This window comes from Delphinapterus leucas, chromosome 5 (genome assembly GCF_059928025.1).
Source record: "Delphinapterus leucas isolate spDelLeu-1000000601 "Yukka" chromosome 5, BTC_Dleu_Yukka2, whole genome shotgun sequence".
In the NCBI taxonomy this organism is placed as follows: domain Eukaryota; kingdom Metazoa; phylum Chordata; class Mammalia; order Artiodactyla; family Monodontidae; genus Delphinapterus; species Delphinapterus leucas.
The window spans coordinates 105,673,223-105,690,437 of record NC_143133.1 but is presented as its reverse complement, the minus strand read 5'-3'; the positions used below and the strand labels follow the sequence as shown (position 1 = coordinate 105,690,437).

The following is a 17,215-nucleotide window of genomic DNA, read 5'->3' as shown; positions in this document are numbered from 1 at the left end:
TGCTGTCCTGTGTACAATGATTATACCTGGCCTCTCCCCACAAAATACTAGTAGCACCCTCACACATACCTCTCCCCCAGCTGTGACCATCAAAAACATCTCTGGATATTGCCAAATGTTCCCTGAGGCTACTGCTATATGCCAGGCAATGTTCTGTGCTTCTCATTTATTCTCATTTAATCTAACAACATAGTATCCATGAGGTAGTTATTATTTTCCCCATCTTACAAATAAAGAAACTGAGGCCAAGAGTTAAACAACCTGCCAAAAGTCACACAACCAGCCCGAACTGAACCCACACAATGGGGATTCAATCCCTACTCTAAGCACGGTTCTGTTGTCTCTTATTCATGCCTCGGCTTTTTTCATCAGATACTTGGAAAGTTAATATTTTGAATCTTATCTGGAAGTAAAAACTAAAATTATCCACACAAGTGGAAGTTAAATTAAAAGACTCCCAACCTCAATTCAGGATAAATTAACAAGTATTTTTTTAAGCACTGACTGTATGCATGCCCCGTACAAACTTTGGGAACTAGAGTGGTTCAAAGAAAAGAAAACTACGTTTATTAAGGATTTGGTATTATCTTTTCCATACATTCTCTCTCTGAAATCTCACAACATCCCTGTGAGGTAGGTATTATCTTTTTTTCAAGTGAGGAAGCTAAGGCTCAGAATAGAAAAGTAGTCCCTGACCTAATAAGGCTTACAATTTAATTGAAGATAAAAGAACAGTATTTTTTTAAAAAGACAGAATAAGGAAGTTAAATATCTCCGTTAACAACACATAGAAGGTGAGAAGTTAAAAAAGAGCAGAAGGAAAGTATATAGTTAGATTAGTCAGGGAATACTTCTGAAAAGAGGTTTCTATTAATCCCTTTTGGAAATGAAATGGATAAGCAAAACATGATAAGCTGGGGAGGAGCAACACTTCTGTAAACAATGTGAAACAGAAGTATGAGGACTAAAAGGAAAGATTTGTGATAGCCAACTTAAACAGTAAGCCAAGGAAATGATGGAGTAATAAGTCTGTCTTAAAATTAAGATCGCCCAATAGCTGGAGACAATGACACTAGTTGTGTGCTTTTAGGGTGTTCCTGCCACAAACACTCTCAAGCACAGCAACAGGAATGAATGCAAAAGACCTAAAGGTGAAGACTGGTAGGGTTGGTTAATGGAGGCTTAGACATATGAGTCAAACACCAAATTTCATAAGAAGAGTGATGGGTCATCTACTTTGCTTTATGTATTTTGTCTCCTTCAGCCAAAATGTAAGCTTCAAGAGGGCAGGGATTATAATGTTCTGTTCACTTAGATCAATGCCTGGCACAGTAAGTGTTCAGTAAATATCCGCTGCTGAATAAAGGCACTATTCAAAATAGTGACATATTCAGAAACAAAGGTTACAAAGACCTTCAGCAACCACAAAAAAATAACAATAATATTGTAATGTTTATTATTATTACAACAACTAACATTTATTGAGCACTAACTCTGAGCCAGACACTGTGATCCATTATCTCAATCCCCTTAACTACCTTTTTAGAGAGGTAGGTACTATTATTATCATCCCAGTTTTACAGGTTCACACACAGAATAAACAACTTGACCAAGGTCACAAAGCAGCACAGCTGGAACCTGGGTCTATCAACTCCAAGGCTTGCCTCTCAACTACTATGTCACATACATAGAATTACAAGTATCCTTCTAAGGCAAAGCTAGGGAAATGTGGCCAATGAGGAAAGACAACAAACCAAAACCAAAACGAAATTCCAATGTAGTCAAAAACCATATGTCCGCCCCCTCTCCTAGCAGGTACTGTGGATTTTTTCCCACCCTAGAATACACTGATTATCCCATACAGATTAAAACTTCAATGGTTTAAAGAATCCAGATGTTAAAAAACTAGGAGCTAGAGTCAATCATCTAATCAACATTTCAAAGGGTGGTAGATAACGAGTGGTAACACCCCGTGTCCACAACCCAAAGAAATAACAGGGTGTGACCTCTGACTAAGGCTGACCTCAAAATTTCCTGACCCATTCTCCCCGAATCTGCCACTTCCCTCCCTCCTTCGATCTGTGTCTCTCCCCTCCTCTATACATCCCATCTCTCCTCTCCTACTAAAAGGCCTTTACAAAAACTTGGAAAACTTGTTTCCTACTCTCAATTTCTAATCTAGTTAAAACTTTTATATTTCTCTAAGGAAAAAAGTCTACCTGTGTAATACTCAGGTAGAAAAAAGGTTCCCTACTCGTTAGAGCAGCATTCCAAAAGTTATGTTAGTCAATGAAGAGACAACCAATCATGCAAAAGAAAGCTGATGACCAGCATATTTATTTATATAACCTGGTATTATAGACATAATAAATAAACAGGAAGAAATTAAACTCACTAGAGATTATGCTCTTCTCCCATCTATCCAGTAACCTATTCATAATTGTAATTCTTTCTGAAAATCTCTAAAATGGAAAGAAGCTAACTCCAGAATTATAACTCCAATCACTACCAACAGAGAGAAATATTTAAAATACTGACTTTGTTTAAAAACTAGAATATCCATTAAATTAACTACTTAACCAGAGATCCACTAATATATAAGTCAATCTGATTTCTGCATTTACACCAAAATCTAAAGCAAATCTGCCTTAAAAGAAAAGTTAAAGAATGAGAACAAGAGTTGGCAAGACAAACAGTGCTAAGGAACATAGCTCAATCTTTTCTTTCTGCCTTTGGATTTTTTTCATACACTTATCTTAAATATACAGTTCTATTAAACAAACAAACTATGAAGGCATAGACGAATTGTTCTCAAAGTAGAAATACTTTCCAAATACAAAAAACTATCAAGAAGCATTTATTTCTTGAATTGGCCAATAGAACATTGATTATGCCAAGTCTGAAGGAAAAGTTATTTCTGAAAACTGATCCTGTATTTAATAAATATTGAGCATGAAAAGGGAATAGCCAACCCTCCCTCCCTCGCTCTCATCATTTTAGGAAAAGGAGAAAACTAAAAATTTAGTTAAAACAAAATCCTTCAATAAAATCCTTCAAATAAAATTCCTTCAATCTTAATTTGAGATGTAACGATACAAATAAAACTTATTAAACTTCACAGTTTCTTTTAAGTTTTTTATTCCCAGTGTTAAAGAGATGGATAGTTTAAAGACTGGATAATCCAATTACATCCTGATATTTCTAAATGGACAATTTAAACCGCAGTCATTTTCAGAGGTAATAAATTATTCAAAAGAGTCCTTTCTGATCTAAGCACTATTGAAGTCTTTAGGGATGAATTCAAATTCCAGTTATGTTCAAATCAGTCTTTCTTTTCTATAAATAATAAGCACAGCAGTTCTGCCATTTCTTTACTTTTTAATATTTTTTTAAAATAAAAACATTAATGAATGATACACTGTTTCAGAGGCTTTTGAAAACACGGCAGAATTACTTCAGTATTATTTGTCAAACTCAATGGCTGAATTTAAGTGTTCGGCAATATAAAGCCTGACTTTAGCCTTCTGTCTATGTCACACTTTAAAAGATCTTTAACTTAATAAGTTAACAGTGATGGGTCACCTTACTATATGCCAGGCACTGGAAGAGCTTTGCATATGTTTTACATTATCTCATTTAATCCTAACAACAACCCTGTGTAAGACACGTCCCCATCAACAGGTGATAAAGTCGACAGTAAAAGGATAAGTAGCTTGTCCCATGCCAGGAAGCCAAGAAAGATACTGCCTAACTAATGAGTCTTCTGCCTCCAGAGTATCAATGTATTTTATGAGGGAAATGAGAAATGAATTAGCAACTGTTGCTGGCTCCATGTATGCATATTTTCAACCATTAGATAGTTATAAATTACCCACCATTATTAGTGGGACAAGTCCTTCTCAGACCTAGAGGATGTCATGCAAAGGTCTATTACTACCCCTTACACTACCCTGAAAAGCATGCCATCCTAAAAGTCTCATTAAGTTATATACATTGTTCCAAAAACAAACAAGCAATCTGTCTTGACACTTCACATTTGACCTAACATATACTGATGGGTTCAGTATCTTCTCCTATGGTGATCCTCTCAGAGGAAAGGCTAAGTGATATTAAAAATATTTTGTACCACTATCTTCTAATATTTCCTAAATTCCACAGCAGTCATGAAGGAGCATCTAGCATGATACATGTACACACAGACACACAAACAGCACATGCTACCTCCTGCCTAAAGCCACCCAGATTTCCAGTAGCTAACCTTCAGCTGGAAAAAAAGGGCTGAGGTGAAACAGCAGAGCAACAGAAACTGCACAATATCTGACTGATCTACTAGCTATCCCTTAGATGAGGGGAAAGAGCAAAAAATAAGATACCAAACAATCACGTCTCTTGCCCATTTTTTTTATTATTTTCCAACTACCTGTATTGCAGGATAATACAACACAAACATAATATTTTCTTAGTTTTAGAGAAATCAATTGTTACTCAAAATTTTTTAAGGGAACATTTTAGAAAAAACTGTATACATTGGTTTGTCACTCAATATCCAGATCAAGTACAGATGTTCCCTCAAATATTTCACAATTCTGAAGGTAGAACAGGAGGAAATTCTAAATATACATGTGTGTAAAAGTATAATTATTAGAAAATATATATCCCATAGTGTTCAGGAAATTTCATGTAGATTTAGGAAACACACTCCAAACACAGTGTGAAAGGGAACATGAGACAGTATCAATGAGGTATCATAAAAAAGTAGCAAAAATCTAAAACTAAACTAAGGCATAAGACAGACTGGTTTGACACTCAGTGGGGAAAAGTCTCAAAGTAGAAATGTTTAACAGCAAGAGTTCATTATTTGAAAACAACTTTACTCATCTGTAATGACAATTCAGCTACATTAAAATAAATAAATAAATGAAACCTAATACACCACTCTTTTCCCTGGTCCACTGGAAGTGTCACCAATACAGAATATTTCTATTTGGATAGAAGGTAGGAGATAGGAGATGGACATCTTGTGTCTTTTAAATTGCCACTCATCCTTAAGCTTGAAATAAAAGCAAGATTTTTTTAAAAAGCAAGGAAAGAATCCTCTCCTAATGAATAAAAAAGCAACTTTAGGGCTTCCCTAGTGGCGCAGGGGTTGAGAGTCCACCTGCCGATGCAGGGGACACGGGTTCATGCCCCAGTCCAGGAAGATCCCACATGCCGCACAGTGGCTGGGCCCGTGAGCCATGGCCGCTGAGCCTGCGCGTCTGGAGCCTGTGCTCCGCAACGGGAGCGGCCACAACAGTGAGAGGCCGGCGTACCGAAAAGCAACTTTACAGTGACCTTCTTTCTAAAAGGTATACTAAAATTGTCAGGTCATGTAAAATTGTCAGACCTCTTTTTTAAAGGAAGAGGAATTGAAGTATCAATTATATATGTAGAAACATTATATAAAGTAAAAGCAGGTTTGAAACTAAAAAGTGGTCACTACTGCAAGAACAACCCCTTCCCCTGCCATAAACAGGGGACTCCTGAGATAAATAAGATTTATGAAACCAGGGTAGAAATATACCACCGTCCAATGCTGACATATGAAACAGATGTTTTGATATTAGCTGTGATGTAAAATTGCACAAAGTGAATTACCCTTTCTAAACAACACATCTGAGATTTATTTTTTGGGTGAATCTATTAACCCATGCTACATTTACCCTTAAGAACACAGCAAAACTTTTTAAAGTACAGAGTTAAATGATTTAAGTGATCTGGTAAGATATAATACTTGAAATTAACAAAACAAAAATTGTGGAGCCAATAATTCTACACAATGAATTTGGTCACTGCAAAAGATCAAAGCTTTAAGAAACAGAAGTACCAAACCTTAATGTTCTTATAGTTTGACAAATATTTTCATCTGATTCAAACAAATCATCAATACTTCTAATTTTACATCTAAAGTAAATGCTTTACAACTTATTTTCAGAACCTTTCAAGATTATACTCACAAGTTTCTTCAAAGATACTTCTGGCCATGATACACAGCCAGTATATCACTATATGGTATCTTATATGGTATGGTATCTTTGAATAAGAAATACAAGTAGTCCTACTTTTTAGCTTCATCACTTTATAGATGGCATTGCCCCTGCTCCTCAGTCCATAGTTTTCATCACTGTGGAGGCAAAAGTACCTTGAACAGAAGACTCTGTGCTTTATGCAGAATCATTTTAAGACTGCCTCCAAGGAACACATCTCATTTAGAAAACAGAGACCAGCTAAAAGAGCCAGTCCCAGCTTCGTAGTGGAATGAAGCTCATACTGCATGTTGGTGGACTTGGCAGTCAGTGTTCTATACCAGGGGTCCATAAACGACGAGCCAAACCCAACCTACCTCCTGTTTTTATGTATAAGGTTTTATTAGAACATATTCACATTCGATCACTTACATACTGTCTGTGGCGTTCAAGAGCACTTCAAGAGCAGAACTGCATTGTTGCGACACAGACCATATGGTCCACAAAATCTAAACTATTTACTATTCAATAACTGGCCTTTCACCAAAAAAAAGTATGCCGACCCCTCCTCTACACAATGAGATGCCGGAGGCAACACAAGACTTCTCCAAAAACCATCTCCAAGTACACGAATTGGGCTGCTGCTAGCCTAGGTGTGGGCTTTGGGATCATCCGGTGATAAAACACACAAACACACACCCTCAAGGCTCTTTAATCATCCCATATCAGTCCCAAAGTTGCCAAGGCAGAGCACACGAGGTGATCACTCCCTACTACCAGGGCCCCACCTTCCCCACTTGCATTCACTAGTAAATCATGTTAACCCCAAAAGGCTGCCCTTTAAAGTTCACTGAATCATGATTTCGCCTGCATAAAAACTGTTGTGGAAAATAGTGGGTGAGGAGAGAAGGCACTCATATGGCATATATTCCAGATCCTAGGACCACCATAGATCTAGCTCCCTGTCTAAATAGCTGTGGCCCAGAAGGTCCTGCCATTTGAATTATCACTCTTAAGAAGAGGCCAAACAGGCTACTAAGAAGGTGAATTGGAACTAAGGAACACAAAAAAGTGTGGATATACATATTCCCTACCTCACAATCCTTAATCCTTGTTAGTGTCAACACTAAATGCAAGTTTCACCACAAAAATTTTTAATTTTAATTTTTTAAAAAATCAGTCTTCCAATGTCCATAAATGCTTCGAAGACGTCTGAATTTTTTTAAGTGCCAAGTTGGTTTTTGTTTGTTTTTTAATAAAAAGATTTTTTTTTAAGGCATTTTCAGCACTGCTGTGCCAACACAGGGATATCCCCTCCATTGTATGGGACACAAAGACACACACCAACTGCGAGCAGGGGAAGCAGCGTTCTTTGCCAGCTATTTTTAGCCCCACTTCGTCATGTTAGAGACCAAACTTAGGATAATAATGAAAGGCAAACTTAAAAAACATGAATTTGATGAAACAGATCTGTCCTTTTATGTATAAGTTCCTTAACACTGAAATCTTATATATTCTTCTGAACAATCTCCAGGGACCTATATACCTTACAGAAAGCTTGTTAGTATTTCAAAAGTAATCATCTACCCTAAGACTGAACTGGTGCCCATGTTTAAAGGGTGCTCCTCCTTTTTCAATTTCAACCCTTATTCACTTTTAAAACAGGAGAGCCTCATCCATTCTCCTCTTCCTGTATCTTTGCTAACTTTAACACATTCCCCTCCCCTCAAATACCCATTTTTCAGCTCTCTACTCTCCATCAGCACTATAGAGAAACCTTAGTACTTTTATAATGACTCCCAATTCTACATTTTCAGCATATCACTCATTATTTTACTGTCTTAAGATTGCATTGGTATCCAACTTTAACCCTAAAATTTAATGTCCAAAGTCCACTGCCTCATTTCTGAATTACTTTTTATAAGAAACCACTAGCACCATACCAACATACTGGAAGCACCTTTTTTTTCACCCCTCCATCTGTATAGCTCTTCAATGACTGTAGTGTAAAAATGTTAGTTCTCTAGAAAAACAAAATCCTAATCCAGGTATAATGCCTCTTGGCTTAAAATACGATTTCTTCTCAGTGGTCTAAAACTACCCTCTCAGAAACATTGTTCTCAGTTCATTCTCTGGGCTGTAAACATGTATCCACACAAACACAAATTGGCCCTAAGCCTACTCAACAATCTCCCTCTGTATTCCTATAAGCTAACGTCCTAATTACATTTGTCCCTCACCCCCTCCAATTCCAAAAGTCTTAAACACTATCTCCACCTGTTCTTTTCTTCCTAAAAAACACTTTCTCCTGGCTCAGACACTCCAATAAGTTCTGTATAGTCCAACATCAACATTTCCCTAGTGAAAAATGTACAAATACATTTACATCTATAAGGTACCAAACAGTTGCTGACATACAGTGGTCGTAGATAAAAACTGGTCCATTCCTCCTTTTCTATAATTTTGTGGAATCTGTGTTTCACTGCCTCTGCCACCCATAAGCAAAAGCATCTCAAAGGCAGGGACCCACAAATGCTCTGTTGTTTCTTTGCTACCCAAATATACATTAAACATTACCATGATTTTTAACCAATCTATAGTCAAAACAATACAAGTCAAAGTTGTAAGCAACTTTGATGGAGTATAATCTACGCTCAAACTAGTTTGTTGGTCTGTCCTCTTTTCCTCCCCCAAAAAACAGCCTATGCAAGACTAGATTTCTCTTCCTCCTATGTTTGTGAAGTATGGGATACATGACTTCCTCAAGGTCACAAAATAACAGATCTAGAGACATTTGTTTTGTTTTGTTTTTGCAGTACGCGGGCCTCTCACTGTTGTGGCCTCTCCCGTTGCGGAGCACAGGCTCCGGACGCGCAGGCTCAGCGGCCATGGCTCACGGGCCCAGCCGCTCCGCAGCATGTGGGATCTTCCCAGACCGAGGCACGAACCCATGTCCCCCTGCATCGGCAGGCGGACTCTCAACCACTGCGCCACCAGGGCAGCCCGCAAAATTTGTTTTTGATTCCACATCTAACACTACATCCACTACTCTATATATATATGTATATATATATATATATATATATATATATATATATTTTGCGGTACGTGGGCCTCTCACTGCTGTGGCCTGTCCCGCTGCGGAGCACATGCAGGCTCAGCGGCCATGGCTCACGGGCCCAGCCGCTCCGCGGCATGTGGGATCTTCCCGGACCGGGGCACGAACCCGTGTCCCCTGCATCGGCGGGCGGACTCTCAACCACTGCGCCACCAGGGAAGCCCCACTACTCAATATTTTGATGCCAGTACTTATTTAAAGTAGAATTTAAGGTTCCTAACAAAAGCATAACAAGGAAAAGGCATATAAAGAAAAACAAAACAGCTGGTGAAGTTCCAAAGGAGGGCAAAGTGATCAAAAGGATGGAAGAAATTATTTTAAGACAAAAAGTCAGGAAAGATGATAGTAAAGAGGAACAATCAAAATCTACAAACCAGGAAAAGATGAACTCCAGCTTGTTCTAGCAATTCTCAAAATACAAACTTGGGATGTGTCTTGAAACTTTATAAAGAGACAGGTTTGGGATAAATAAATGAACTGTTACATAATTCAGGGGCTAGTAAACTTGCAGAATTCATCTCTTCAAAAGAGAAAAAGTACAGGATGAAAAGTGTTTGAGAAAGTTTTAAATAAGTTTAATCAAGATCCTGAATGGAAAAGTTAGCATGGATAATCCCAGGCTTACATTCACTCCCACAAAGTTTCTCTCAGCAGTGGCTTCAGAGAGTGTAAGCTCACACAATTGTCTGGAGGGGCCATAATTCTTAGTACTGCCTATGTTCTGTTATATAAAATTCCACCCTATGCTTAACCCTAAGGTCTGTATAAACATATGAAATGTCAATTACTTTCCTGCACCTTAATTTGGCACTCTGAGGGGATACCTAAATTACAAATCAAAGATTTTACAGATTTCACCTTTAAAATAAAGGAAGAGGAAAAACATCATTCTTCAAAGAATTAAACATCAGAAGTTTCTCCTCATTTGATAGAGAAGCAGGAGATAACTCAAATAAGCAAAGCTTCAAGTCATTCCAACAAACAAAAAACTGCTAGCAATTAGGACATATGCTACTCAAAAAAAAAAAAAAAAAAGCATTTGGGTAAGGAAAAAATTTAATACCTTTTATAAACTGGTTAAAGTACTAAATGCTCTCCCCCAAATCAGTTGTGATCAAAAGACCTCAGAATTTCCTGAGTAACTGAAATGTTACAGTGTCTTCCTGATACGCAGGAACTGCACCCAGGAAATGAGAAGGTAAAAAAAATTCCTGTACCACTAGGTACTGAAATGAAATCTCTCAAGGAAGACTGGCAAAAAAGAAAGCAATTTTACTTTCAGGGGTTCAAAGAGTCAGGGGTTCCCACTTGAGAACCAAATAAGAGTTGCCCAGAGACAAAAACTACTGCGCTGTTTCCCACCGGGTGTACCAGGAAAATATGTATTACAGAGATGTCCCTTGTGCGCACATAGGCTCTGTGTGCCCTCAATTTCCTTTTGCCAATTACTGGCCAGAAAGATACCAAGTGTCCACCCTGGAGAAAGACAGAACTCCTCGAAGAGAAACCTGTGGGCTTGCGTATCACACGTACAGAGCGCTAAAAGGTTACAAAACACTGGACTGCCGGATGCCTCTCCCCGCAGTGAGGACTAAGGTACCCCTCTCGTCTATACACTCCCAACACTCCTGGAAAACACCGGCAAAACTCCGGAGAACGCCCCAGCATCCTCCCCCTTTCTATCCCTCCATTCCCTTTCCCGGGGCCACTCACACTTTAGAGAAGAGCCGGGCGCTGAGAGAGTGGGGTGCGTCCCTTCCTCCTTGGGACTCAGGCGGCAGCTGCGGCAGGCTCCGGAGCGTTAGTGAGGAAGAAGCGGGGCTGGGATCGCTAAGCCGGCGGCCACCCGGGTCTCTTCCGCGCCGCCGGAGCAGACGAGGCGGCGGCCCCGCTTACCTCCTCTTTTCCTCTTCCTGGGTCTCTTCAGGCTGGGTCTTCTGCCCGTCCCGGGCCACTTCTCCCCAGACAGTCACGTTTGGGAGGCTCCGAATTTTGTTTTTTGAAAAGTTTCTTCTGGGCGGAGGCTGCGGCCGGCCCCCCGGGTCCCCCCCGGCCCCGCCGCCCTCGGGGCTGGGGCAGGGGAGGGGGCTCTAAGAACTCCTCCCGGAGTCCTGCCGAGGAGCCGGGGGGCCGGCGACTGGCCGAGAAAGAAGACCCCCGAGGGGGCGGAGGGGAGGGGGCAGGGAAGGAAAGGACGGCGGCGCCGGTCCTGCTGTCCCCGCCGCCCCGGCCTCCGCTTCACATCGGGGTCCCCGCCCCCCCGGTCGGGGGGTGGTTGCCGGGCTTGGGGTCCCGGCTCATACACTCCGGGGCAAGATGCTACGGCCCCGGGCGGGTGGCCGAGGCGGCGGCGAGGTGGGGGACCCGGCCGGCTCCGCTCGGCGCCGCCCCCGCTCCCGGCTCCAGCATGTGTCGCTGCGGCTGGGACCCCCTCCCTCCACCTTGGGGGTCCCTCGCCCCGCGCCCCGGAACGGACAGAAGCTCCGGCCCCTCCTCAGCGTCCTCTCACCGCGGAGCAGCCGACTAGTCCCGACCCGAGGTAGCCGCCTCCCTGCCCCCCAGCCACCGGCTCCGGCTCGGGCTCTGGCTCCGGCGTGTGCAGCCGCCGCTGCCGGCCGGGAAGGCGAGGGGGGGAGAAGAGGGGTGGCCGCGGCTCCCTCTGGCCCAGGTTAAGGCGGAGGTCTCGGCGGCGGCCAGTGCAAGGGCGCTGGGTCTCTCGGATGCTCCCTCGCTCTCACGCTCTCGGCGGCGGCGGCGGTAGCGCCCCGAGCTCAGCTCGCTGTCTCCCTCGCTCAGTGCGGGGCTCTCGCCTCACTCCAGAGAGAGGGGCGGGAGGAAAACGGCGCAGACCGATGACGCAAGTCACCTAGCAACCGCTCTCTTCCCCCCTCCCTTTTCTCTCCGCTCGGAGGCTTCCTCCGCGGGCCTTTTTTCCCCTTTCCAACCACCCCGCCCTGGGCGCCTCTGGCGCGCACGATGACGCTCCAAGGGAAGAGGAAGTCGGGCTCGGCGAACGGGTGGGTGCGCCTCGGGCCGCGGGACTCGCCGCTGCTGCCGCCGCCTCTACGGCCGCGTCAGAACTGAGGAGAGGAAGGGGAGGAGCCGCGTGGAGCCTAAGCTGCCGCCTAAGCTTACCCCTGACCCGAGGGCAGTGGAGAGAGCTTGCTCCGTAGCGGTTTCCTTCAGAGCAGGTGGTGACTGCTCCTTGGGGAGCAAGGAGGAGGCCCAGGCCGCGCGGCCATGCTCGGGCGCGCATCACCCGAAGGTGAGGCATTTGGCCCCAACGGGCCTTCGAAAAGCCCGGCTGAGCGAGAAGTTATCTTACAGCTTGATCCGCTGCACCTGCTCGAGGGAGCGAGCGCCCCACCCTTCCCGCCGTGTGGGGCGAGACCCAGCGCCCGGTAACGCGTGGTCGGGCCGAGCAAATGTTTGATGAATGAATGAATGAATGCCTCCCTCCCTCGCGGAGCTCAGAGCAGTTTTGCGGAAGTGCAAGCGCTTTGTAAACTGCGTAGCATTGTAAAGATGAGAGTTGTAACACATCCCTCTCCCCCCGTCCCCCTCCCCGCAAGGAAATAGGGGTGCGGCGGAGTGAGGAGTCACAACCTGAGTCTTTAGTGAAAAACGAGGCGAATTGCTGGGACGAGGGAAGGGAGCCATCCTCCCGGAGAGTGTGGAAGGATTTTTGACTTTTTCAGGAGGAGAATTTAGCAGTGCCTCCCTTTCGGGAATCATTCTTGCTTGTGGTTTGGAGCTTTGGAGAGCTGGTATTGGCTGTTAATCAGTGTCCATTACCGTCATCAAGAAATTTTGGCCTGTGTTTCAGGTCTGACTCAAAGGCTATTTCCTTTCTAAAATATCATTACCATTTAGGCAGGTCTTCCTACGGGTGTTATCCTGGAAAGTAAATCAAAGTAAAAAACTCATGAGGTTGAAAGGGTGGTTCTCTAGGACAAGAAATTTTAAGATAAAAGGATTTCAGAATCCTCAGAAATCTGTCTTGAACCTGTCCTGGTGAATAGTGTGAGAACGAGATAAAAGCAGCAGTGATGAAAGGAAGCAGATTCCACAGTTGGGTCTCCGGACTCTGGCGCTCCTTGCCTCGTCTGGAAGCAGCAGTAGTGGCTGTTACAGATCTTTCCACCTCAGGGGGTGAGGTGCAAGTGTTTATAGGCAGATCTGGGGAGCTCAGAGTTCCTGACACTCCTGCCACCACCATATGCAAATAGGCCAAGGAAACTTGTAACTGGGTAAAATCCAAGGGCTCATTTTTATTAAAATGCTGCAGTAAAAGTGATGGGAGGAGAGAGATGGATATTGCCAAAGCAAGAAGAGACTCACAAAGTAGCGTCTGCACAGCTGCCCTTCATCCAAAGTTCTAAGAACCAGGTTAACTCTCCTACTTTTCAGCTACCCTGGATTTGACTCTCTTCTCGTGACCAGTCCTTGCCAGGTCCTTCCAAATAAGACTCACAGGAAATCAAACCAGCAAGTGATGGCCCCACATGGCTACAAAGTAAATCTTTTTGGATTTTGCTCCTCTTCCTAATTTTTCATGAAAATGGCAAGAATAAAATATACAGAATGAGGGGATTTTGTAAAGCCAAGCACCTCAGATTTTAAGTTCTAAGAGCTTTGGATGAAAAGAATGCAAACATCAGAGCTCTGCGACCCAGCAGAGGACGCCTCCAGAAAAGTGTGTAACCACATGGAGCTTTTCAGCAGCCTGATCTGTTTTCGTTGTCAGTGGCTCCACCAGAGAACTTTGGTGCCGAGAGGCAGAATGGCACTCAGCCACCTACTGATGAAGTTACAGCTGCACTAGCTTACTAGGCAAGATCCACCCCCTTCACCCAGTATGGTAACTGGAGGAAACAGCTGGAACTGGTGACGGCAGAGAAGGAAGTTCATACATTTCCAACTTGGTCTGCATCTCTTTAGTTCTTTTACTTCTTATTAATCCAGAGGAGAAAACAGCTGGTTCATTCGCAATTCCAAAAAAAATCCGAAGTTTTAGGTAACAGCGTTCTTTGCCTGGTACATCAGTTTGTATGATAAGGATCTGCATACTATGTTAAAATATAACAATGGGATATTTGTATAAGGCTCTTCTCTGCTACACTTGAAAGTGAGCTTGTCTGAGAAACTATTTTATCAGTTTTATTATCCCACATCAGTAGCTTTTGCTGTCAAAGATTTCATAAGCTAAATTTTCTAGCAAAATTTCTTTCTAGAAATTCCATCTACAATATTCAGTTACTTTTAGCGGTTTTATTGTGACATATGCATTAAAATGCATAAATCAGTTATTCAGTTGTAATGAGTAATTGTAAAAGAAACCTCCATGTAACCAACCAGGTCAAGAACTGGAACACTGCCAGCACCCCAGAAGTGCCCCAGTGACCTTCCTGAACACAACTCTTTCCCTCCCTTTTAGAGGTAACAATTATTCTAACTTTTGTGATAACCATTTCCTTGCTTTTCTCTATTGTTTTATCACAAGCATGCATGCATCCCTAAACAGTATATTGTTTGGTTTTTCCCTTTCTTGGAACAAAATAATATGTAACCTGTTGTGCTTATGGCTTCGCTCAACATCGTTTTTAATCCATATGTTGTTCCTATAACTGTAATTTATTCATTTTAATTGTTGCATATTACAGTGTTCTATTGTAGCAATATGCCGTCATTTATTAGGCATTCTATTGTTGATGGATATCTAGGTTGTTCCAGTTTGGAACTGTTATAAATGCTGCTGTAAATATTCCTCATGTATGTATTCCATCACATCTATGTGAGTTTCTGTATGGTGTATACCTGGGAGGGGTTATGTGTATTATAAATTTGAACGAATCATGCCGCGCTGTTTTCTAAAGTGTTACACTCACGCCCACTGTGTATGAGCCTCATGGCTCCACACCCTCAACCACATTTGGTATAGTCAGTCCTTTTCAGCTTTGCCAGCTTGGCGGGGTGTATACTTATCATTGTGGTTTTAACTTGCACTTCCCTGATTGCTGATGCTATTGAGGACGTTTTCATAGATCAACTAGCCATTTGTATTTCTTCTTTTGTGAAATGTGTTATCGTTTTCATGCCTAATCACCGAGATACCCGATTTTCCAATATCCTTTTATAGTCCACTTTTGAATAATATAGTTCATGTAAGGTAATACTACCAAATGAGTTACATTTGGGACAAGTTCTTTCCAAAATAAGGCTAATTATAGTTTACCTAATTGTCTCTTATGAATTTGATGATAAACTTCTTAAAAGTAGGACTATAAGGCTATATATATATATATATATATTTTTTTTTTTTTTTTTTTTTTTATGCTGTACGCGGACCTCTCACTGTTGTGGCCTCTCCCGTTGCGGAGCACAGGCTCCAGACGCGCAGGCGCAGCGGCCATGGCTCACGGGCCCAGCCGCTCCGCAGCATGTGGGATCTTCCCCGACCGGGGCACGAACCTGTGTACCCTGCATCGGCAGGCAGACTCTCAACCACTGCGCCACCAGGGAAGCCCTATAAGGCTATATTTTTTACATTCCAAAATAATGCCATGCTTTCGGCTACTAAATTGTCACTGGAATCCATCATGGGGGTTTCCGGTTTTGTTGTGACTTAGTTTCCCTCAAGTATGTAAAGCCAGATGTTTATTCTCTTGAATCTGTGTAACTAAAGTCTGTTCTTTGTTGCTTTGTATTTTATAGGCAACTGTGTAACAAATTGTTTCACCAGCACAAATTTTTTTTCGTTTCCAATGTTCATTCATCTTATAAAAATCACAATGGCTTTTTCTTTCCTCCTAAAGTTCCTGCTAAAATACATACTTTGTTTGTTTTTTCATTTTACTCATTAATATCCAATACATACTATCCATGTCACTCCCTGGCAAATTTTCCCAGCATATTCTACTTGACTGTTTTATCATTTTCTTTTCTGTCAGTTCTTTGTTTAGAGTCAGTGATATTATAAGGCTGGAGGAAGACCCAGAGAAATTAAATGACTTACCCAGGGTCAGAAGAGCAAGTAAAAAGGAAGCCTGGACTCGGCCCCAAGTCTTCAAAATAGAGTATGCTCGCTATTATATCACAGTGGCCCTCAGGCTCCTGGAGCAGTAAGGTAAATTCTCCTGGTCTATAGAGTATTTTTCACTTCCACATGGCAAACCTCTTATTCTACCGTTGGATAAGGTTACTTTATTTTAAGCCTAACAGCTTTAGGATCAGATTAAGATTGGTCTAAATAAAAATAAAAGAATAGGGGCTTCCCTGGTGGCGCAGTGGTTGAGAGTCCGCCTGCCGATGCAGGGGACACGGGTTCGTGCCCCGGTCTGGGAGGATCCCACATGCCGCGGAGCGGCTGGTCCCGTGAGCCATGACCGCTGAGCATGCGCGTCCGGAGCCTGTGCTCCGCAACAGGAGAGGCCACAACAGTGAGAGGCCCGCGTACCGAAAAAAAGTTAAAAATAAAATAAAAGAATAAAATTTTTAGAGATTAATATAAATAATAGTGCTAAAAAGGGGTTACATGGAAACCTGCTTTTTAAAAAGCAGATTTCTCCACTCTTGCCTTCATCCCTTATAGCCAGTCTGTCACTAGGCCCCATCGCCTTTCCAGAGAATTACCATACTTCCTCAACATCTGAAAAAACTGAAAAAAAAGCAGTGGTTGGTAGTGTCAAAATGATGCAGCAAACGCCCTCGGATTTGGTGATCAGCTCCCTAATAATATCATAATGCTGTTAAAAATGTTGGAAGATATCAGAACTTGAAAGACATTTTTAAATACAAGAACAAATCAATCTAGAAAACTTATCAACTGTTTGATAAGATTGTCCCTGTGTGGCCTTTATCATAATCTAGGTTTGCATAAAGATTGATTCTAAAAATGAATGATAGATGACTACTAGTTTTAATGGAAAATAAATTAATAAAATAATTTTGAAATAATTTTGTTATGTTTGATAATTTACCTTTAAAGTTTCAGAAGAATCCTTCATTTGATTTTGTCATTAATAGTCACTATTTTTATCCAGTAAAATCTGGCTGTTATTTTTAAAATAAAATACCGAGTGAAAGCAGCCTT

The 17,215-nt window shown here is 42.1% G+C and overlaps 2 protein-coding genes across 15 annotated transcripts in view; one reads left to right on the top strand and one right to left on the bottom strand.

The window, feature by feature from the left end:
* FBXW7 (F-box and WD repeat domain containing 7) overlaps nt 1-11,917 on the bottom strand; it is a 204,475-nt gene extending 192,558 nt beyond the window's left edge. For all 9 annotated transcript variants that reach the window (XM_089912343.1, XM_089912346.1, XM_089912351.1 and 6 more), the window contains exon 1: nt 10,837-11,917. The gene's annotated coding sequence lies outside the window, so the exon portion shown is untranslated. The remainder of the gene's footprint in view (nt 1-10,836) is intronic.
* Nucleotides 11,918-12,039: 122 nt separating this feature from the next.
* Nucleotides 12,040-17,215, top strand: part of LOC111187755 (uncharacterized) — a 32,066-nt gene continuing 26,890 nt past the window's right edge. Inside the window, exons 1-3 of one of the 6 annotated variants that reach the window (XR_016393375.1) lie at nt 12,045-12,388; nt 14,482-14,562; nt 16,074-16,249. Coding sequence is in view for 1 of the 6 variants with exons in the window: in XM_089912364.1 (XP_089768490.1) it covers nt 12,364-12,388; nt 14,482-14,562 (106 nt within the window). In the remaining 5 variants the exon portion in view is untranslated. Of the gene's footprint in view, nt 16,250-17,215 lie in introns of all 6 variants that reach the window. The other 5 variants (XM_089912364.1, XR_016393374.1, XR_016393376.1 and 2 more) reach the window with 5 other exon arrangements.